Source organism: Pleurodeles waltl, chromosome 2_2 (assembly GCF_031143425.1).
Source record: "Pleurodeles waltl isolate 20211129_DDA chromosome 2_2, aPleWal1.hap1.20221129, whole genome shotgun sequence".
NCBI classification, from domain to species: Eukaryota; Metazoa; Chordata; class Amphibia; order Caudata; family Salamandridae; genus Pleurodeles; species Pleurodeles waltl.
In genome coordinates, this window is record NC_090439.1 from 7,450,846 (window position 1) to 7,475,447 (window position 24,602).

General features: G+C 47.3%; 1 protein-coding gene across 1 annotated transcript in view; it reads left to right on the forward strand.

Annotated features, from left to right (window-relative positions):
- The window catches only part of LOC138279655 (cytosolic non-specific dipeptidase-like), a 280,513-nt gene that overhangs the window by 171,308 nt on the left and 84,603 nt on the right, over positions 1–24,602 (forward strand). Inside the window, exons 5-6 of the mRNA XM_069219419.1 lie at positions 17,030–17,112; positions 17,205–17,402. Of these exons, the coding sequence (XP_069075520.1) occupies positions 17,030–17,112; positions 17,205–17,402 (281 nt within the window). The remainder of the gene's footprint in view (positions 1–17,029; positions 17,113–17,204; positions 17,403–24,602) is intronic.

Genomic DNA, 24,602 nt, shown 5'->3' on the forward strand with positions numbered 1-24,602 from the left:
TGAAACACCAAGACGTAGCTACCGACTTCTGAACTGTTCAGCCATTCTCAAATCCCAGCTTTGACTAAAATCCAGTGATTCTGAGCAAATCACTTAACCTCCCCGTGCCTAAAGAATGTGTAACACCTGGTTCTCATGTGAATCGTTCTAATGCTCTCCAGTAAAATGTCATGCTACATTTAAAAAAAGTTAATAAATCAATTGAATCTTCAACAGCCTAGAAGGAGGATGTGTACTGATGCCACCACACTCAGTAGCCAGAGTGGAGGGTGTGCTGCAGGAGCATTAGGCACAACCACCAACAACCCCATTGATAAAGGAGCAACTTTTTAAAGAAATCCCTGTATGTTGTCAACGCACCCTGTATGTAATCCAGGGCATCCTGGGACTTGGAGTTTCACTTTTCCCATGTTAGCACATGCATATTGATGATGGCTAAAAAAGTCCAGCCTGAAAGTCACTTGATGCATTAGCTTGGATGGAGAGGGTCCTAGCAGAAGGTCTGTGTTGTTAGAAGGGGAGATTCGCATCATTAGCAAGAGAGCTTTCTAGTATTCCAAAATCCATGTTTGACTGGTGCATCCGGCCCATGCTTTCTATTTGCATTCTGGTACCTGTAGTATTTGTCTTGTATTAAACATACAGGGCTAAATGCAACAGGACGCACAGAAAGTAACTGTACCCACAAGCCATTATCCCAGGAGTCATTTTCACACTAGGTATATTTCTGATATACTAATGCAAAGTGTGTGCTAAGATGTATTTGAACATACTACTGGTAGGAATGCACAACTCTGCTAGGGATGTTTATCTGCTCCATAACTCGCTTGTTTCCCCTTACATTAATAGCTCCTCAATGACAAGTGTTTTTTGCATTACGGGATTTGCAGTTCTGATTTTACAAGGGTGAACAGGACTACATGGAAAGAAAAGCTCTGGACTGGATTAGCTACTCATAAATCGACCTTGGAAACATGACAGCTCTGCTGTTCTTATCAATAAAGAAATTTACAATGAAGTGTCACTCAAGGTGTGACATGTGAGACCTAAAAACGACACCATTAAACACAGTGGAAGCATGGAAATGTCTGCCACACATTAGCAGGCTGAATGTTTGACAACGGCGTTTGTAACTAGCTATAATTTCTCTTCTGTTCTCAGCATTTGCTCACAACGCCTGGGTACCTGTGGAAGGTGATTGTTGACGCTTTGTAAATGTTGGTCACAGATATATATATATTTTTTTATTTTAGTGCTCGAGGCGCCTGCTAGTTGGCATGGTTATAACACTGAATACATTACGCTATTAGTAGGACCTTCTTCCTTGTTACTTAGGTGTGTCTGCCACCTAGTGGTCACTAGATAATTTTCATTTTTTTCCAAAAGAGAATTTGAAAAATGATCCAGAAAATGACAACTGTGTTATTGGTGTTTTCATGCCGCTTGCAAACTTCTTTCGAGGCTCAAGGCACTTTCTGGAAGGACGAATAGGGATCTGTCTAGTTGTATAATGTATATAGCGCTTCATATATTTGACGAGGTCGTGAAGCTTCAGAGGCTACACTGAAAGAATGGTGTGAATAATTATACTGAGAGTTTGTGTGTTTCAATACACAAGATAATTACAGAGAGTTTGATATTTATACCGGTGGGTGTCGTCGTACAACTGAAACTGTGCTTAAATTGGAGTGAGGACAATGCACTGACATTTGGGGCCATATGTACGAACACTTTTTCCCATAGACACAGAATGGGTAAAAACCTTTGCTACATCTGGCCCTTGGCTCCTTATTTTGAAGAATTTCACTCACAACACTGTTACATCAGAGATAAATGAATGGCTGTGAGTATTTAGAAAAGGGACGTGTGCCAGAACGCCATACATCCCGTTTTTACTCCGAGGGCTGGGCGCGGCCCGAGGAGATAAATAAACTGGCATATGGTCGAGGACAGTGCCGACTAGTATGTGCAGTGTCCTGCGTGTGCTTCTAGCACCCGCGAGTTATAGGCCTTTCAGCGCATCACCACGAGGATAATGGTGCCACCACGCCATAAACAGAGGGCACTGTGAAAAAGTAAAAAATGCCCCTGCCGGAATACTCCATTTAACACGAATTCCCACATTTTTGGTATAAATCTCCTGCATTTCATTCCCTTCAACCATTCCTGCACCCAATGCCCTTCCCAGTTCCGTTAGCCAAGGTCCCAGCGCCAGAAAGCCCACCTCTGTGGCCCCCTTTGTCCTCACTCCCTCAGGCGACGTTATTCCCAGGCCTGGACTGGCCATTCTGAAACCTTGGCTTTCTTTCTGTGGGCTGCCGTCTAGGTGGTGACTTTCAGGCTGGGAGAGTAGGGCTGCCATGAGCCAACCATGAAAGCCTCCATTTCTAAAATGTTGGCAGTACTGCTGCAGAGTAAATCAGGGCCCATTGTAAACAATGGAGTGCCGCCTTTTAATGCCTGCTCTGAGCAGGCATTAAAAGTGCCAAAAAGAATGAAGCAATGAAATGTGTTGGATTTTCTTGCGCCATTTGTTCGCCCCCCCTAACGGGGAATGCCCCCTTTACATACATTATGCCTATCAGAGGCATAATGTAGCGCAAAGGGTTACAAAGTGGCGCAGTGCAAGCATTGCACCAGTTTGTAAATATGGCAGGGGGATTTTTGCCTCCTTGGGCCACATTAGCATTAATAAAATGATGCCAATGTGGCGCAAGGAGGCGGTAGGGGCTCTTAAATATGCCCCAAAGTCCTTCAGTCTCTGGCTGGGAGCGGGGTTGGGCCAAAGTTCATATTTCTGGATTCTGAATGTGCTCTTGCTTTCCCTTTCGACAGGGTCATCTCCATGAACACTCTTCACTAGGGAAACCTGTTGTTCTATGGTGTTATTGGATGAAAAAGTATCTGCACCATTGTCTCGCCTGCATCCTCCTGGATTCATGGAGTTGTCCGCTCCTATAGTGGAGGGTACTGTACAACATCTTCCTTCTTAGACTCCTCACTGATGGAATAGTCATATCAAGCCAGTTTTTTGAACCACCATACATTCCTCACGACCGTGTAACCTCCTCAACGGACTGTGACCATATCTCCATTAGGCTTGATTACTTCCCACATTTCTGGCTCATACGGGGTCCTAAACTTCCAGCCAGGGTGCCTCATGATGACTTTGCTGCTAACTTGGAGGTCAGGGCTTCAAGCGCATTGTCACCTGCTCGCCTTTGTTGGTGACCTGTCGTCTTCGCTGGGTGGCCTTGATAACGCGTCCAGCCCTTATAAATTTCCCCACAGGTACAAATGAAAATGAAGGCAGGCCCACCTTATGGCAAGTGCCTCCCTTTCAATACGGGCGTACGAGTTTCAGTTGCTGAAAGTGCGCAGCTGGTGTATGCCACTTTTATCCATTCACAATACATGCTCTCCTGAAGGACTAGGGCCCGTAGCCCAACAGGGCTGGCATCTACCACCAGTTCTGCCTTCTGCCTCAGGCGGAAATAGGCCATGGTGGCCTTGGCCAAAAGAGCTTCTTTACTGCCCAAAACACCTTCTGAGCCTCCGGTCTCCATTCCCACAGGGCACTTGTTTGGTTGAGAGTCTTAAGTGGTTCAGGCATCGTCGCAAGGTTTGGAATGAATCTTCCACAATATGTTACCATGCCCAGAAAACTGCTCAATTTGGTGGGGTTTTTAGGGCACTGGTGCATTTCTGATCGCTTCAGCCTTTCTTGGATTGACTTTGAATCCTTCTCTTGAGAAGACGTAACCAAAGAATTCTATTGCATCCTGATAGAAAGAGCACTTTGTCTTGTGCAAGGTTAGGCCATAGTCTGCCAGTCTCTGCAGAGTGGCCTTCAGTCTCACATGATGTTCCTCCAGGCTCTCTGAAAAGATCAGAATGTTGTCACTCAGATTAATTACTTCAACTAGTCCTGAGAGAGTTTCTCTGATGGCATTATGAAACACCTCCAACATGGAGGAGACACCAAAACGCAGCCTCTTGCAGGGTCGGAGGCACATATGTGTGGAGAAGATGGTGATATAGTGACTCTCTAAGGCGAGCTCTAACTGATGACAGCCTGAGTTCCAGATCCAGTTTGAAAAAACATTTGGCCCCATTGAGGTCAGCCATGATGTCGTCTATAGTTGATGTAATGTGTCTCTCCCGTCCAATAGCTTGGTTCAGGAGCCTTATGTCCACGCATAAGCGTATTGCGCCAGACTGTTTTGGTTTAGGCACGATGATAAGCAGCAATACCTAGGGCTGGTCATTTTCTAACTGACTCCCTGTTCCTCCAGGGCCTGTAGTTCATGTTCCGCCTGTGGTTGCAAGTGGATAGGGACTCTTCTGTGTCCTAGAGCAGTATGGTTGACAGAGTTGTTGATGTGCAACTGAACTTGTTTGCCCTTCAACTTCCCAAGAGCAGTGAACTATTGAGGAAACTCTGCAAGCAGGGAATCCACATGCAACTCATGCACTTGTTTCATGAAGAAAACCAGCTCAAGATTCTCAGCAGTGTGGCAGCCGAGCAGTGTGCCCTTTCCTCCTTCAGTGACATGAAACCTCACTTTCAGTGGGCGACCATTGCACATGATGTCCACCTCTATGGTCCCTCAGAGAGGTAGCAGCTCTATTCTGCCATAGGTGTACATTCTCACCCGACTAGGCGACAGCGGTGGTTGTGGCACAAGCTTCTCAAACTTCTCACAGTTCATTACATTTAGAGATGCTCTGGTGTTGATGAGGGCTGTCCCAGCAGTACCTCTGATGTCAACTGTGCAAATGGGGGGTGGTTGTTTCTTATAACCCAGTCTCCCAGCCAATGAGATGACAAAAATATAATTGTCTTCATCGTTATGGTGAACAGTGGTCTTGCTGCTATGGGGTGCAGAATCTTCCGCGGTGTCATCAATCAACAGTTGATGCAGAGCTACAGTTGTTGACTTCGGATGCTCAGTGTTGGCCTTTGGCCTCCACTGTGACACACTTTTGCAAAGTGGTTGGATTTTCAACACTTCAAGCACATTTTCCCTTTTGCAGAGCACACTCCTGCTGTTTTGTGGTTTAGTTCACAATTGCCATAGCTACTGCTGATGGTCTGGGGTATCCCGCTGGTTATAGGGACTCTTGGCTCCCTTGAATTACATCAACATGCTCCTCTTTCATGATAATTGCCTGGGATTTGCCTCCATCACCTCTGCATGGCTGTTTGAAAGTTCGTGTGAATGTGCAAGGATTAATATGTTGTAGGAGGCTGGACTGGCTTGTAGTGAGTACCAAGGGGTACTTGCACCTTGCACCAGGCCCAGTTATCCCTTATTAGTGTATAGGGTGTCTAGCAGCTTAGGCTGATAGATAATGGTAGCTTAGCAGAGCAGCTTAGGCTGAACTAGGAGACGTGTGAAGCTACTACAGTACCACTTAGTGTCATATGCACAATATCATAAGAAAACACAATACACAGTTATACTAAAAATAAAGGTACTTTATTTTTATGACAATATGCCAAAGTATCTTAGAGTGTACCCTCAGTAAGAGGATAGGAAATATACACAAAATATATATACACAATAGCAAAAATATGCAGTATAGTCTTAGAAAACAGTGCAAACAATGTATAGTTACAATAGGATGCAATGGGGAAACATAGGGATAGGGGCAACACAAACCATATACTCCAGAAGTGGAATGCGAACCACGAATGGACCCCAAACCTATGTGACCTCGTAGAGGGTCGCTGGGACTATTAGAAAATAGTGAGAGTTAGTAAAATAACCCACCCCAAGACCCTGAAAAGTGAGTGCAAAGTGCACCAAAGTTCCCCTAAGGACAAAATAGTCGTGTTAGAGGGAGAATGCAAGGAAAACACAAATCAGCAATGCAACAACGATGGATTCCTGTCTGAAGGTACCTGTGGAACAAGGGGACCAAGTCCAAAAGTCACAAGCAGCTCGGAGATGGGCAGATGCCCAAGAAATGCCAGCGGTTGGTGCAAAGAAGCTCTTACTAGGCTGAAGAACTGTGAATACTGCAGGAACGACAAGGGCTAGAGACTTCCCCTTTGGAGGATGGATCCCCCACGCCTTGGAGAGTCGTGCAGAAGTGTTTTCCCGCCGGATGGACGCCAACAAGCCTTGCTACACGCAAATCGTGCGTTTGGCGTTTTTGGACGCTGCTGGGGCCCAGGAGGGACCAGAAGGTCGCAAATTGGACCTGCAGAGAGAGGGGACGTCGAGCAAGACAAAGAGCCCTCACTGAAGCAGGTAGCACCCGGAGAAGTGCCAGAAACAGGCACTACGAGGATGCGTGAAACGGTGCTCGCCGAAGTTGCACAAAGGAGTCCCACGTCGCCGGAGACCAACTTAGAAAGTCGTGCAATGCAGGTTAGAGTGCCGTGGACCCAGGCTTGGCTGTGCACACAGGATTTCCGCCGGAAGTGCACAGGGGCCGGAGAAGCTTGCAAAGTCGCGGTTCCCAGCAATGCAGCCCAGCGAGGTGAGGCAAGGACTTACCTCCACCAAACTCGGGCTGAAGAGTCACTGGACTGTGGGAGTCACTTGGACGGTGTCGCTGGATTCGAGGGACCTCGCTCGTCGTGCTGAGAGGAGACCCAAGGGACCGGAGATGCAGCTTTTTGGTGCCTGCGGTTGCAGGGGGAAGATTCCGTCGACCCACGGGAGATTTCTTCGGAGCTTCTGGTGCAGAGAGGAGGCAGACTACCCCCACAGCATGCACAAGCAGGAAAACAGTCGAGAAGGCGGCAGGATCAGCGTTACAGAGTTGCAGTAGTCGTCTTTGCTACTATGTTGCAGGTTTGCAGGCTTCCAGCGCGGTCAGCGGTCGATTCCTTATCAGAAGGTGAAGAGGGAGATGCAGAGGAACTCGGCTGAGCTCATGCATTCGTTATCTAAAGTTTCCCCAGAGACAGAGACCCTAAATAGCCAGAAAAGAGGGTTTGGCTACCTAGGAGAGAGGAAAGGCTACTAACACCTGAAGGAGCCTATCACAAGGAGTCTCTGACGTCACCTGGTGGCACTGGCCACTCAGAGCAGTCCAGTGTGCCAGCAGCACCTCTGTTTCCAAGATGGCAGAGGTCTGGAGCACACTGGAGGAGCTCTGGACACCTCCCAGGGGAGGTGCAGGTCAGGGGAGTGGTCACTCCCCTTTCCTTTGTCCAGTTTCGCGCCAGAGCAGGGGCTAAGGGGTCCCTGAACCGGTGTAGACTGGCTTATGCAGAATTGGGCACCTCTGTGCCCAACAAAGCATTTCCAGAGGCTGGGGGAGGCTACTCCTCCCCTGCCTAAACACCATTTTCCAAAGGGAGAGGGTGTCACACCCTCTCTCAGAGGAAGTTCTTTGTTCTGCCATCCTGGGCCAGGCCTGGCTGGACCCCAGGAGGGCAGCTGCCTGTCTGAGGGGTTGGCAGCAGCAGCAGCTGCAGTGAAACCCCAGGAAGGGCAGTTTGGCAGTACCAGGGTCTGTGCTACAGACCACTGGGATCATGGGATTGTGCCAACTATGCCAGGATGGCATAGAGGGGGCAATTCCATGATCATAGACATGTTACATGGCCATATTCGGAGTTACCATGGTGAAGCTACATATAGGTAGTGACCTATATGTAGTGCACGCGTGTAATGGTGTCACCGCACTCACAAAGTTCAGGGAATTGGCTCTGAACAATGTGGGGGCACCTTGGCTAGTGCCAGGGTGCCCTCACACTAAGTAACTTTGCACCTAACCTTTACCAGGTAAAGGTTAGACATATAGGTGACTTATAAGTTACTTAAGTGCAGTGTAAAATGGCTGTGAAATAACGTGGGCGTTATTTCACTCAGGCTGCAGTGGCAGGCCTGTGTAAGAATTGTCAGAGCTCCCTATGGGTGGCAAAAGAAATGCTGCAGCCCATAGGGATCTCCTGGAACCCCAATACCCTGGGTACCTCAGTACCATATACTAGGGAATTATAAGGGTGTTCCAGTAAGCCAATGTAAATTGGTAAAATTTGTCACTAGCCTGTTAGTGACAATTTGAAAGTAATGAGAGAGCATAACCACTGAGGTTCTGGTTAGCAGAGCCTCAGTGAGACAGTTAGGCACCACACAGGGAACATATACATGCACACCTATGAGCACTGGGGCCCTGTGTGACAGGGTCCCAGTGACACATACATATAGGCCACAAACCTATGAGCACTGGGGTCCTGACCAGCAGGATCCCAGTGACACATAACAAACATACTGAAAACATAGTGTTTTCACTATGAGCACTGAGGCCTGGCTATCAGGATCCCAGTGAGACAGTGAAAACAGTGACAAACACCCTGACATACACTCACAAACAGGCCAAAAGTGGGGGTAACAAGGTTAGAAAGAGGCTACCTTCTCACACAACCCCCCCCCAAACGAAGGACAATAAGGCTAACCTTGGCCAGTTGAGACTTTATTGTCTAAGTGGTGATAAGTAGAGAGTAGCTCTGCAATAGACTGGTTAATCCCTTTATCATCCACTATATGGTTACTTCCCTGTGGGAATGTAAACCACCCTGTTTGAAGTTTTTTAGCTAAGCAACAATGTGAAGATGTATTTTCAGAGTTTCTATCAGTAAGTTTTAGTTTAGAGCAGTGGGAATTGTCCACTGAACCTATTTGTAGTGATGGAAATGCCAGACAGGGATGCTGTCTCAGAAAAGCCATAGCTGGGCAAAAACTTTGTCCATATGGCTGGAAGAGAGAACAGGGATGCTGTTTCTCTTGGGTTGGAGCAGGGCAGGGATGCTGTCCTATCAGCTCCACCCTAGGGCAGGGATGCTGTCCTAAGTGTTGTGAGGCAGTGCAGAGTTTCTGCACTAAAGTTTCTCTGGGAGGGTTGGAGGGATGCTCCATGTTAACTAAAATGGTGCTCTTTTTCTCACCAATGTTAGTTATCCCACAGAGAGGTACTTCCACCTCAGGGAGTCCAGCTTTGCCAGCTGATGATTCCCTTGGAACAGGTGCCACCCCAGGAGAGGTTTCTCCCACCACAGGAATAGTATCCTGAATGGTAGGGTGGTTAGGGGATACTGTGATACCCTTTTTACCTGTTGATGGAGAGGGATCCTGAGTTTTCAGGCCTTCTCTCCTTTGCTTTTTCATTTCACTTGAAATGAGAGGGAACAATTCCTCAGGGATGCCCAGCATGGCTGCATGGGCATAAAACTCTACATCAGCCCAACCTGAGGCCTCTAGGTCATTACCTAAGAGACAGTCTACAGGCAAGCTAGGTGATACCACCACCTGCTTAGGGCCAGTAACTCCACCCCAACTAAACTGAATTATAGCTAAGGGAAGAAACTTGGTGGAGTTATGGACATCAATAATCTTATACTGTTGTCCAATGATGTGTTGTTCAGGAGGCACTAGGTTTTCAGTCACCAAAGTGAAACTGGCACCTGTGTCCCTGTAGGCCAAGGCCTCAACACCATTTATTGAAACTGTCTGCCTGTACTTATCCATTGTAAGGGGACAAGCAGCCAGTGTGGCAAGGCCAATGCCACTAGGTGTGACAGAAACTGTCTTGGGACTGATTACATCAGTTTCCACTATGGAACCATAAGTGAACCCAACTACACCCTTTGCTTGACTGTTGCCAGCAGTCCCACCACTAGTACCACTACTGCTAGGGGCACTAGAGCTTGATGTATTAGTGGTGGTAGGCTCAGGGGGTTTACCTGGACAGGACTTATCCCCTGGCCTATGGCCTCTGTTTTTACACACAAAGCACCAAGGCTTTTTAATGTGTGCAGGTTGGGAAGAAGAGGAAGAATTTGTTTTATCCCCACCCTCTGAAGAGTGTTTAAGATTTGAAGTGGGATCTTTGGTTTTACCCTTATCCCCATGCTTATCTTGAGATTTTTCACCATCTTTCTTCTTATTGCCATCTTTGTCACCCCCTGTATGAACTTTTCTGTTCACTCTTGTTCTGACCCATTTGTCTGCCTTCTTTCCCAATTCTTGGGGAGAGGTCAGATCAGAGTCCACCAAGTACTGGTGCAACAAATCAGACACACAATTATTAAGAATATGCTCTCTCAGGATTAAGTTATACAGGCTGTCATAATCAGTAACTTTACTGCCATGTAACCACCCCTCCAAGGCCTTCACTGCCTGGTCAATGAAATCAACCCAGTCTTGTGAAGACTCCTTTTTGGTCTCTCTGAACTTGATCCTGCACTGTTCAGTGGTTAAGCCATAACCATCCAGGAGTGCATTCTTAAGAACTTGGAAATTGTTAGCATCATTTTCTTTTACAGTAAGGAGCCTATCCCTACCTTTTCCAGTAAATGATAGCCATAGGATAGCAGCCCACTGCCTTTGAGGGACATCCTGTACAGCACAGGCCCTCTCAAGTGCAGCAAACCACTTGTTAATGTCATCCCCCTCCTTGTAAGGGGGAACTATCTTATGCAGATTCCTGGAATCATGCTCTTTTGCAGGATGACTATGGGGAATACTGCTGCTGCCACCATGGGTATCTAAACCCATTTTCTGTCTTTCCCTCTCTATTTCTAAAGATTGTCTATCCAAATCCAGCTGTTGCTTCTTGAGCTTCAGTCTGGTTTGCTCCACTCTCAATCTATTGAGCTCCCTTTCCAACAATCTGTCATCAGGGTGGGTGGGAGGGACATTTCTAGATACAGAGGTGTGATGGGAATGAACAGAAGGAGACCTGTCCCTTACAGAGGGCACCCTAACAGCTTGGCTACCAGTATAATGTGAGAGCACATCATCAGTATGATGTGATTCAACCTCTGTACCAACTATGCTAGACTGTCTAGTAATGGGCAGGCTGAGAAGTTTCTTTCCTGAACCTTTTCCTGGGGGAGTCCCTGGATCAGATTGAGAACCATTAGCTACTTTTTCTACAGATTGGGCACTTATGGCCTTATCCTGTACTCTAAGCATATTAATTAACAGTTCTAAAGAAGGATTCTTCCCTACACTCAAACCTCTCTCTATGCAGAGACTCCTTGCTCCTTTCCAGCTAAGGTGATCATATGCAAGTTTGGACAGTTCAACTTTTTGGCCTGTGCCAGACATTTTTTAGAGAGAGTTAAAGTGATAGACAAAGAGAAAAAAGTTTTCAGAACTTTTTGGAAAGACAGAAAAAACTTTTTAAACTTTTAAAGAACTTTTTGAAAGTTTAGAAGTACTTTTCAGCACTTAGAAAAGAGTGAAAAGAGGAAATGCAAAACTTTTTGGCTATGTGTATATACACTGACCTTGTTTTGTATATTTTTCTCTTATGAAAAGTACAATGACAAGAGTGGTAAGTAGTCTCAAGCACTTATCCCACCACTGCACAACCAATGTAGGAGGCTGGACTGGCTTGTAGTGAGTACCAAGGGGTACTTGCACCTTGCACCAGGCCCAGTTATCCCTTATTAGTGTATAGGGTGTCTAGCAGCTTAGGCTGATAGATAATGGTAGCTTAGCAGAGCAGCTTAGGCTGAACTAGGAGACGTGTGAAGCTACTACAGTACCACTTAGTGTCATATGCACAATATCATAAGAAAACACAATACACAGTTATACTAAAAATAAAGGTACTTTATTTTTATGACAATATGCCAAAGTATCTTAGAGTGTACCCTCAGTAAGAGGATAGGAAATATACACAAAATATATATACACAATAGCAAAAATATGCAGTATAGTCTTAGAAAACAGTGCAAACAATGTATAGTTACAATAGGATGCAATGGGGAAACATAGGGATAGGGGCAACACAAACCATATACTCCAGAAGTGGAATGCGAACCACGAATGGACCCCAAACCTATGTGACCTCGTAGAGGGTCGCTGGGACTATTAGAAAATAGTGAGAGTTAGTAAAATAACCCACCCCAAGACCCTGAAAAGTGAGTGCAAAGTGCACCAAAGTTCCCCTAAGGACAAAATAGTCGTGTTAGAGGGAGAATGCAAGGAAAACACAAATCAGCAATGCAACAACGATGGATTCCTGTCTGAAGGTACCTGTGGAACAAGGGGACCAAGTCCAAAAGTCACAAGCAGCTCGGAGATGGGCAGATGCCCAAGAAATGCCAGCGGTTGGTGCAAAGAAGCTCTTACTAGGCTGAAGAACTGTGAATACTGCAGGAACGACAAGGGCTAGAGACTTCCCCTTTGGAGGATGGATCCCCCACGCCTTGGAGAGTCGTGCAGAAGTGTTTTCCCGCCGGATGGACGCCAACAAGCCTTGCTACACGCAAATCGTGCGTTTGGCGTTTTTGGACGCTGCTGGGGCCCAGGAGGGACCAGAAGGTCGCAAATTGGACCTGCAGAGAGAGGGGACGTCGAGCAAGACAAAGAGCCCTCACTGAAGCAGGTAGCACCCGGAGAAGTGCCAGAAACAGGCACTACGAGGATGCGTGAAACGGTGCTCGCCGAAGTTGCACAAAGGAGTCCCACGTCGCCGGAGACCAACTTAGAAAGTCGTGCAATGCAGGTTAGAGTGCCGTGGACCCAGGCTTGGCTGTGCACACAGGATTTCCGCCGGAAGTGCACAGGGGCCGGAGAAGCTTGCAAAGTCGCGGTTCCCAGCAATGCAGCCCAGCGAGGTGAGGCAAGGACTTACCTCCACCAAACTCGGGCTGAAGAGTCACTGGACTGTGGGAGTCACTTGGACGGTGTCGCTGGATTCGAGGGACCTCGCTCGTCGTGCTGAGAGGAGACCCAAGGGACCGGAGATGCAGCTTTTTGGTGCCTGCGGTTGCAGGGGGAAGATTCCGTCGACCCACGGGAGATTTCTTCGGAGCTTCTGGTGCAGAGAGGAGGCAGACTACCCCCACAGCATGCACAAGCAGGAAAACAGTCGAGAAGGCGGCAGGATCAGCGTTACAGAGTTGCAGTAGTCGTCTTTGCTACTATGTTGCAGGTTTGCAGGCTTCCAGCGCGGTCAGCGGTCGATTCCTTATCAGAAGGTGAAGAGGGAGATGCAGAGGAACTCGGCTGAGCTCATGCATTCGTTATCTAAAGTTTCCCCAGAGACAGAGACCCTAAATAGCCAGAAAAGAGGGTTTGGCTACCTAGGAGAGAGGAAAGGCTACTAACACCTGAAGGAGCCTATCACAAGGAGTCTCTGACGTCACCTGGTGGCACTGGCCACTCAGAGCAGTCCAGTGTGCCAGCAGCACCTCTGTTTCCAAGATGGCAGAGGTCTGGAGCACACTGGAGGAGCTCTGGACACCTCCCAGGGGAGGTGCAGGTCAGGGGAGTGGTCACTCCCCTTTCCTTTGTCCAGTTTCGCGCCAGAGCAGGGGCTAAGGGGTCCCTGAACCGGTGTAGACTGGCTTATGCAGAATTGGGCACCTCTGTGCCCAACAAAGCATTTCCAGAGGCTGGGGGAGGCTACTCCTCCCCTGCCTAAACACCATTTTCCAAAGGGAGAGGGTGTCACACCCTCTCTCAGAGGAAGTTCTTTGTTCTGCCATCCTGGGCCAGGCCTGGCTGGACCCCAGGAGGGCAGCTGCCTGTCTGAGGGGTTGGCAGCAGCAGCAGCTGCAGTGAAACCCCAGGAAGGGCAGTTTGGCAGTACCAGGGTCTGCGCTACAGACCACTGGGATCATGGGATTGTGCCAACTATGCCAGGATGGCATAGAGGGGGCAATTCCATGATCATAGACATGTTACATGGCCATATTCGGAGTTACCATGGTGAAGCTACATATAGGTAGTGACCTATATGTAGTGCACGCGTGTAATGGTGTCACCGCACTCACAAAGTTCAGGGAATTGGCTCTGAACAATGTGGGGGCACCTTGGCTAGTGCCAGGGTGCCCTCACACTAAGTAACTTTGCACCTAACCTTTACCAGGTAAAGGTTAGACATATAGGTGACTTATAAGTTACTTAAGTGCAGTGTAAAATGGCTGTGAAATAACGTGGGCGTTATTTCACTCAGGCTGCAGTGGCAGGCCTGTGTAAGAATTGTCAGAGCTCCCTATGGGTGGCAAAAGAAATGCTGCAGCCCATAGGGATCTCCTGGAACCCCAATACCCTGGGTACCTCAGTACCATATACTAGGGAATTATAAGGGTGTTCCAGTAAGCCAATGTAAATTGGTAAAATTTGTCACTAGCCTGTTAGTGACAATTTGAAAGTAATGAGAGAGCATAACCACTGAGGTTCTGGTTAGCAGAGCCTCAGTGAGACAGTTAGGCACCACACAGGGAACATATACATGCACACCTATGAGCACTGGGGCCCTGTGTGACAGGGTCCCAGTGACACATACATATAGGCCACAAACCTATGAGCACTGGGGTCCTGACCAGCAGGATCCCAGTGACACATAACAAACATACTGAAAACATAGTGTTTTCACTATGAGCACTGAGGCCTGGCTATCAGGATCCCAGTGAGACAGTGAAAACAGTGACAAACACCCTGACATACACTCACAAACAGGCCAAAAGTGGGGGTAACAAGGCTAGAAAGAGGCTACCTTCTCACATATGTCGTCCAGCAAATACCTGGTTGCTTGAGGATAAGTCACCTTAGCATCGTTGACAACAATCTTGTATGACTTGCACTCAGACCTCTTCATGCTGGTTTATGCCTGTACATGTACTAGCTAACGTCCTCAGCCTGCCGTAAAACATATTCAGGAACTTATTTACAAGCTCCTTGGACTAACAGTGCGTAACTTTTTGTATGGGAAAAAGTGACACACAGGCGGCACAAGGGGCTTGTAAATAAGCCCCTCAGTGTCTGTTTGTTTGGCCTGGCACAGCATAAAACGTTCGTAGTCTGGGTTAAACTGCGGATCGAAATGCCTGTTAAAAGCAGCCACCACCACGTAATAATCAGCATCATCCCCTGTATTCGGAAGGATTTCAAAGAGTTCGTACAGTTCACAGGACCTCTTCACTGCGCCATCAGTTTCCCTTGTGGTGCGAAAATAGTGCTGCAGTCATCCTATCCAAGAGCGCCATCTCTCTGCCGCCATGACAGGGTCCAACAGTTGACTAAATAGTGTCAGCAGTGTCACAGAGACATGTGCAGGGAGCTGAAACAGGACGGGCCTGGTTTGGCTACTGTGGTGAACTCATAGTGGTACTTTGCTTGACCACACCTTATATAATTGGAATACACTCCTTGAGCTTGTGCTGTATCCCTGGGGAGCTTTTGTTTTGAGAAACAGTGCCCAGTGATCTGTCCTTCAGTATAACATGAGAGGTGCAGGCAGGTGCATCTCAAAATTGTGAGTGCAAGGGGTAATATCCCCCCCCCCCTTTTCCCAATGATACTGTACACACAGTTACTGAGTTATTCAAGCCACTGCCCGCACATGCTTGTATGCAGCAAAAGCACTTGGGTGGCAAGCAAAGTAAAGAGATGGCTTGGGTAGTGCTCAACCCAGAGTCCCAGATGGCCCACTGCCCCCCTTATCGACAATAAAAACAGTAATCACCTTGCTCTGGTAGTGGTGGCAGCCTGGCAGGACAGGTTGCATGTTCACTGTACATCTGGCAGGTGGGCACAGGCAGGGGAGTAGAAATGTGGTGTGCAGCAGGCCGCACGGGCCCATCCAGACAGAAAGGGTTGAAGCCAATTAAGGCAGAAGGCAGCACATCAAGCATCTGTACTGTACAGCGGGGCGAACGGCAGCCCAGTGAGGTCTCTTCCGACTACACACACCGATGCCAGGGGAAAATCTGGGTCACAGATGCCCGTGCAGGCTCCTGCCTGGAGCTCTGAGGCAGGCCAGGCAAAGCAACAGACAGCAGGTGAATGCATAGGAACCTCTAGAGACAGGAACCTTGTCAGGTGGAGATGCGGGCCTTGACAAACTCCCACTCAGGCACTCAGCAGTTCTCTGTGGGGTCAGCGCTCGGCACACAGTTCGGGAAGGGGACTGTGCAGCTCACTTCAGCCCCCACAATATCTGTAGCCGGTAAACAGGATCACAATGGAGAGTGTGAGTAGTGAATAGGGTCACTTCCTTCTCATTGCCTATGTGGTGGGGGGTGATAACCTTGTGGTGGCACGCTGAAAGGCCTTTAACTCTCTGGCTCTAGAAAAAAAAACAGGACACTGTACATACTAGTTGGCAATGGCCTTGAGCGACCATATGCCCGTTCTCTCTCCTCAAACCGTGACTAGTCCTCAGAGTGAAAACTGGATGCATTTAAAGGTAGAAGTCAAGTGGCACCCTACAAATGGTGCTTCTTCCATTTCAATTCTCTGTTGTGTTTTTAAGACGGCTAATCATTGAGAGGCCATTTGTTGTGGATATAGAGGTTACTCGCTGCTTTTGTTACTGAGGATCAGTGGAGTGTGACTTCCAATGGTTCCCGTTAATCTGAGTCAAGGTTGACATGGGGTGAGTCCAAAATATAGACTAATATCTGTTCTGGCATAAGGTTTAGTGGACACCAGCTCTGGTTTTTGGGAACCAGGACGTATTTTTCAATATTAGATTTTGATTAAAACAAAAAGGAAAAGAGACAAACATGTGAGAAAAAAAGAGTTAGAGAAGAGTAGGAAAACAAAGACAAAAGGAGAAAGCAGGGATGAAAAATATCCTGCTAGAATGAAATAAATGTACACGAAGTGTAGGGTGGTGGAATGAAGAGGCACAAGGTGGAATGAAGTCTAGGCTCTCTTGGTATTCGGCAACACCAGCATTGTGGTGGACAATTCAAGAAACTTTGGGTCCACGCACCGATCTTACGTATTTATTTGTTTGTTTATTTATTTATTTTACAATTCAGAGAATTAGGTGTAATGTACACCCTGCATCCCTGACGGTTGGTGAAAGAGTACCTCCATCTCCTCTAGAATTTCATAGTTGACGTAACACATTTTTGTATCTGTGAAGCAGCCAGCCTAGGTAATGTTTTAGGGTCACCTCAGCACATTTCACCTGAAGGGTCCCCCATTTTACACTATGCTGCTTGCCATGTACCATGCACCTTTTAGACGGGTAACTAATTTATCGATGCCGTTGATTAACAAATGCGATCTTACCATTTCTTTTTCTCTTGAAGGTAATTTGTATGGAAGGGGCACCGATGATGACAAAGGACACGTTTTGGCTTTTCTGAATGCAATTGAAGCAGTTCAAGTTAATGTATGATTCTTTTTTCAACAACCCTATGAAAATGACCTATTTGCCCATACTAAGGTAATTTCTTACGAATGCTGTTGATTATCTTTGGACAGGGACTTCCCCTGAATGTGAAAATTATCCTTGAAGGGATGGAAGAAGTTGGATCTGATGGTATAGAAGAACTTATTAAACAAAAAAAAAACACTTTTTTTGCTGATGTTGATTACTATGTGATTGCGGACACACCATGGGTCAGCAAAACGCCAGGCATCACGTATGGAGCACGAGGAGATTGTTACTTTTTTCTGGAGGTAAAGTATAGGAGAATATTCTGATGCACTTTATTCCAAGAACAAGGTATAATGAATTCTTTTTCCTGGATTGATGTGTGATTTATTCTTGAAGCATGTAATGTTACCCGCATCCATCAGGCAATATTGTTGATTTTATGCATAATGCCTACAGAAACCAGCATCAAGATTTAGAATTTGTACTTTAAACAGTGCCGTATTATATGAAAGTACTATAAATAGCTAAATTTACCAGTAACGTTGTGCTAAAGGAAGCACGTTTTATCAAGCATGAATGAAAGTCTCAGGTGAGTTGCTGAGGCCAACACGGGCTTATTGAGGTGTGCCCTTGTGTTCTGTTACATTTTGAAATAAGTGTTTTTTTAGCTGAGCATGAACATGACACACAGGAGGTCGGTTTTTAGAAGAGCTTAAAGTGCTCAAAGCTCTCCTCTGAAGTCTGTAGTGGCCAGTGAGGTAACCGGCCGGCCGACACTCCACTATTAAGAGGGGTGTTTGGCATTGTGTAACTGCTGTAGGTGAAATCCCCGAATGTTCCAGAGGGGTTTCACCTCTAATTAGGTTGTTTATGGTTTGCTCCAGGGCTTTCACCCGGAGCTATAAAAATAAACGGAGGCGTGGTCGGGGAGGGAGAAACGGCGCCGCAAGCAGTTAGAGACCCGTGCTGCCGGGCTCTCATAACTGAAAGGCCCAAACCTGCCACGCCGACACTAAAACAGCAACGCGGTGTCGTGTAAATTAATTGAACATATCGGCGGAACGAGCACGGAGTGTTGTAGCCCTGAAAAAGTGTTGTAGCCCTTTTCAGAGCTACAACACTACAAAGTCCATGGTCGGAGCAATCAAATGGTGTCCTGAATACCAAAGCTAGAAGTCAAACCTCATGCCTCTTTAATCCAATACCAGACACTACCAGACACTCTTTGCCCCTTTTCTCACTCTCGCAGGATCCTGCATTCTCCCTTTATGACGTTTTTTCTGTCTTTCTCTTCATCAGCCTTTCTGTTTCGTTTTTCCCTCTCTTGCTCTCAATCAATATCAGATGAGGAAAAATAAGAGCAGGTGGGCAAAAATGTGTTCTGTGGAGCCCACCGGCATCCACTGGCTCAAATTAAGCACTGGTTTTCAGTGTAAATAACTGATGAGATTACTTGTGTTTAGCTCTGTTGTGTGCTCTGCTATTGTCATGTAAGCTAAGGGCCATATTTATACTTTTTGACGCAAAACTGCGCTAACGCAGTTTTGCGTCAAAAAAATTAGCGCCGGCTAACGCCATTCTGAAGCGCCATGCGGGCGCCGTATTTAATCAATGACGTTAGCCGGCGTTAGCCGCCGGCGCTGCCTGGTGTGCGTGGAAAAAAACGACATACACCAGGCAGCGCCGGCGTAGGGGGATATGGGGCTTGGGCATCAAGAAATGGGGCAAGTCAGGTTGAGGCAATTTTTTCACCTCAACCCGATTTGCGCCATTTTTTTTCACTCCCAACCCCCATAGAAATGACTCCTGTCTTAGCAAAGACAGGAGTCATGCCCCCTTGCTCAATGGCCATGCCCAGGGGACTTCTGTCCCCTGGGCATGGTCATTGGGCATAGTGGCATGTAGGGGGGCACAAATCAGGCCCCCCTATGCCACACAAAAAAAAAAAAAAAAACACTTACCTGAACTTACCTTAATGTCCCTGGGATGGGTCCCTCCAGCCTTGGGTGTCCTCCTGGGGTGGGCAAGGGTGACAGGGGGTGTCCCTGGGGGCATGGGAGGGCACCTCTGGGCTCCTTCAGAGCCTACAGGTCCCTTAACGCCTGCCTTTTGCAGGCGCTAAAAAACGGCGCAAAAGCGGCCGTACGTCATTTTTTTTGACCCGCCCACTCCCGGGCGTGAATTTTGCCCGGGAGTATAAATCCGACGCACATGCCTCGGAGTCGATTTTTTAGACGGGAACGCCTACCTTGCATCTCATTAACGCAAAGTAGGTGTCCACGCTAAAAAATTACGCAAACTCCATGGACTTTGGCGCTAGACGTGTCTAACGCCAAAGTATAAATATGGAGTTAGTCTTGCGTCGAAATTGCGTAAAAAAAAACGACGCAATTCCGGCGCAAACGGAGTATAAATATGCCCCTAAGTGTTCTACACAGAATGTAGAACGCGGGGCAGATAAACAGCTGACACCGAGAGGAGCAGACGTGTAACAGTAGGAGGCTTCAGACAATAAAACTTTTCTCTTACAAATCCATGAGAGGAGTTTATGCTTTTTCGAGACATAGCGTGGTGACGAGCGTCTGAAGACCAAACCTACGCAAAGGAAGGATCAAACGCCAATTCCCTAAGGACCACTTAACTAGAAGAAGCACCTTCTACATTTTGAGGAGTGATAACTGACAGCAGTGACATAAGACATTCCAGGACCAATATATACACGGATCCAGGTATTTAATTATAAGCCCTGGTGTATATATTGCGCTTATGCCGCCTTATTGAAAAATAATGCAGCGGTTCATCTTCCACATTTGAATGTTGCTGTTGATTCGCGCCCGAGCATTGGAAGCAGAGCGGAGGTGGTGTGTGTACTGCAGGAGCAGCACGTGTGGTGGCAGCGCTTAAGGAAGGATAAAAAATGTTCTAGCTTTCGCGTCAAAAATTTTCAATTCTATCAAGGACACGGAGGGGAAGATTATGCTTCTCTTTCCATGCATTTATTTTTTACAGCACCTAATAAAAAACATTTCATATAAAAACTACATTTCCCATAAGTAAGATCACGTGACCAACCATAGAGTATGGGCTATATAACTCCAAGTCCTGAACATTCGTCCTCTTTCTTTGCAACAAAATAAACAAAGTCTCAACCTGGAACTTGAGGAAAAAACAGTCTAGTATAAGCATCCGAACAGGAGTCCGAACCGACCATCCAGATAGTTAGAATATCCTGAACTGCAACTGCAACTGAAGATCTTAAAAGAAAAAAGACTCCTAGCAGACGAACCGGTGAGCTTCAAGATTGTTTCTGATCATTTCCTAGGAAGAAAGAAAAAAACATAAAAACTACTCCCCAAAAGAACTATCAATCTGAATGTCATAATGGGTGGGAATATACATACATTTTAACTTTCTAAAACCTTAACAGTAGTACTTATACCTTACTACGTCGAAACACATCTCCTTTGGAGGGGATAATCTTCGCCTCCGTGTCCTTAAGAGAATTAAAAATTCTTGACGCTAAAGCTAGAATTTTTTGGATTCTATGTCAGGACCGGAGGCTTGATTATGCTTTTTCAAAGCTGTGCAACCACCACTGACGCTATATCCACAATTGGTTTATAATAAAATGATTTAAATGTAGAATCAGAAGACCAATCCGCTGCCTTCATGATCTCATTCAAACTGGATCCTAACAAAAAGGATTTTGAAGCCATAACTCCTCTCGCTGAGTGAGCCCCAAAAACTGAAATATCAATACCGGCCTCCGCAAGCAACCATCGTATCCATCTTGCCAAAGTGGCAGAAGAAACTGGCTTAAAAGGTTTCTGTAAAGCAATAAGAAGTTGCCCGAGTGGTTCAGATCGAACATCACAGGTGGCAGCTTCATATGCTTTAAGACATTGCACCACACAGAGTTTAGGATCCTGCGGGAAACACGGATAAGAAACAGATTTAGTATTGTTCTTTGTTCTTCTTGACACAACAAAAGATACTCCCTCTGGGGAAAAAGATCTACCTTTGAGATCCAGAGCTCTCACATCTGACACCCGCTTACAGGAAATCAGACATAATAACATAGTTAATTTGGCCGACAACTGTTTACGAGACAGATATTTGTTATCAGGCCATGACCTAAGAAACCTGAGCATCACATCAACATCCCAAAGGGACGTATATTTTGGTTGGGGAGGCGAGGCAAAATGAATGCCTCTGAGTAACTTGCACACCAAGAAATCCTCCCCTACCGGTTTCCCATTCACTGGAACATGCCCTGCTGAGATAGCCGACCTGTAATTGTTAACCGATCTATTGTCTAAACCAGACTCAGCTAAAGAGGATAAGAAATTCACTATGAAGCAAACATCCGCCTTAGAGGGATCCAAATCCCGTTCGCTACACCAATTGGCCCATTTTCGCCATGCCGAAGCATATTGTTTGTGGGTATTATCGGACCAGGCCTGATTGATAAACGCGGAAGCTGCTGACGAAATTCCTGACATTTATCATCTGCCCCTGAAATTCTCCACGCCACTAAGCACAATTGTTCCGATAGAATCAGAGGGTGAGGCCAGCCTACTGGGTCCAGCAACAGGTTCTGACGATGAGGAACCAGGAGAGGAACATCGAATGACATCTCCAGAATCAAAGGGAACCACGGCTGAGCCTTCCACAGGGGAGTCACTAACACCAGGTCCACACCCTGACGCCTGACCTGAGCCAGAACCCTGGGAATCATGCTTAATGGAGGAAACGCATACCCCCTGAGGGATGACCAATCCTGTAAGAATGCATCCGTCGCTTACGCTTCCGGATCCGGACGCCAACTGAAGAACACAGGGATCTGACGATTGAGCCGAGAGGCAAAAAGATCCACAGAACATGGGCCCCACAGGAGATTGATCTGAGCAAAGATCAGAGGGTGTAACCTCCAGTCGCTGAAGTCCCGAAGGTGTCGGGAGTACCAGTCCGCCACCGCATTTGTGGTCCCTGGTAGATATTCCGCTATCAGCAATATCCGATGCTGGAGACAGTAATGCCAAAGATCCTTGGAAATCTCGGCGAGCATCCAAGACCTTGTCCCTCTGTGCTTGTTGACATAGCGTACCGCGGATATGTTGTCCATCTGCAGCAGAATGCAACAATCGCTTTTGAGGGGTGACAGACTCCTGATTGCAAACGAGCCTGCCAGGAGTTCCAAGTAGTTGATGTGGAGTTGTAATTCCGACTCCGACCAGCGACCCCCCGTGGAGTGGGACCCGCACCTGGCACCCCAGCCCCACCTGCTGGCATCCGATTCCAGAACCACATCTGGGGCGCTGCCAAAGATCGCTCTGCCATTCCAGGCTCCCATGTGGCTCAACCACCAGTTCATCTCCAGCTTGGCTTCCTGAGACAGTAGGATTTGATCTGCATAGGCTAATCCCTTCTGCAGATGTTGAATCTTTAGGCGTTGAAGAGCCCTGTAGTGGAGGGGACTGGGAAAAATCTCCTGGATAGAGGAGGCCAAAAGACCTACAATCCGAGCCACTGATCTCAATGATATTGTCTGGCCTTGCAAAGCACATTTCAATTCCCTCTTGATACTCTGAATCTTGTGTAAGGGAAGAAGCAACTGGGAAAGAACCGAATCTATCTGGAACCCTAAGAATTCCATCCGTTGAGAGGGGATGAGACTTGACTTCGGTTGATTGATTACAAATCCTAGCGATTGTAGAAGGTGCACTGTCCAACACAGGTGCTGAGTAACCAAAAGAGGATCCTGGCCCATCAGGATGAGATCGTCCAGATACACGATCAACCGAACCACTCTGGCACGAAGGGCCTCCACGACCGGCCTCATCAGTTTGGTGAAGCACCACGGGCTGATGAGAGACCAAAAAAGGAGGACCTTGAACTTGTTGCATTGCCCCTGCCAAAAGAACTGCAGGAAGCGCCTGTGAGGAGCGAAAACAGGAACCGAGAGATAGGCGTCTTTTAGATCTAAGCGGACCATCCAATCGTACTTTAGAAGCAAGTCCCTGAGAAGATGGATACCCTCCATCTTGAAGTGTCTGTAAACTATCCAGGAGTTGAACTCCTTGAGATTGAGTACTAAGCGGGAGCCCCCTCCACGCTTGTTGACCAAGAAAATAGGACTCGCAAAACCCCTGGGGCGAGGATTGGTGAGGCATATAGCATCCTTGAGGAGCAGGCCGGAAATCTCTTGAGATATGCGCTCTTGATCGGGAAGGGAAAAATACAGATCTTGAGGAGGGGAATCCTGAACTGGGGAATTGTAAAACTCCAGTTTGAACCCCCTTACTGACTCTAGAACCCAGGGGTGTTGGGTGATCTGCCTCCAGTTGTTGACGAAGTGTTGAATCCGTCCCCCCAAAATCACCTCTGAGTAAGGTAAAATGCTCACCTGAGAAACCTGACTCTTGAGAGTTTCGCTGCTGGCCTCTGCCATAACCTCTGCGGAATTTCTGGCGACCTCCACGGGGGCGGGAGGGGTAGAAGGTCTGGTCAGATGATTGGTCCTGCCAGCTACCCCTTGACCGATTGAAGTTTTACCTCTGGGGACCCTGATTGAAACCTCGGCCTGACGAACGGGCCCTAAATCGTCCGGCCCTGCCAAAAAGGGAATTGCAAAAAACCTTCTTTAAGGACAATTGCGCTTTGTCTAAGGTATTGTAAGTGGCTGCAAACTTTGCTAAATTCTTCACAAAAGGACCTCCGAAAAGGAGGCCTTGAGCCACCGGACCAGACTCAGAGGATGCTAGTTCGATTAATCTCGGGTCAATGCGCATGAGGATGGTCCTTCTTCTCTTCGTCGACATTGCCACATTGGTGTTGCCTAAAAGACAGACTGCATGCTGTGCCCATCCAATAAGTACGTCCGGGTCCACAGCCACTCCCGATTCCTTCGCCTGAAACCCAAGTTCAAGAATCTTGGTGAGAGGTCCAGACATGTCCAATAATTTGTCTTGGCAAGACCGCCAAGCTCTGTCGAGACCCTTTTTTGGACCACTTCTTCAGAAAGGTGACCATAGAGGGATCCACCTCCGGTTGAGATCTGGGCGAGGGCATTCCGAGCGAAGCCTCGCTCTGACATCTTTGTCAAAACCCAGTCGAAGATGGCATTGGACATACAATGCGACCTCAGGAAGAGTGTTGGACTTTTGGCCATACGCATGGTCATCCCTAGTCTTTTTGCCTTCTTCCTCCTGGTTTTTCTGACCTCTCGCTGTTGGCTCTAGGACTCTGAGCACTTTATCACTGCTGACCAGTGCTAAAGTGCAGGTGCTCTCCCATCTAAAGTTGGTATGATTGGCTTATACCTAATTGGCATATTTAATTTACCTATAAGTCCCTTGTACAGTGGTATCTCTATACCCAGGGCCTGTAAATTAAATACTACTAGTGGGCCTGCAGCGCTTCTTGCGCCACCCACTGAAGTAGACTTTCAAACCTGTCTCAGGCCTGCTAGCGCAGGGCCTGTGTGCGCAGTTTTCTGCCAC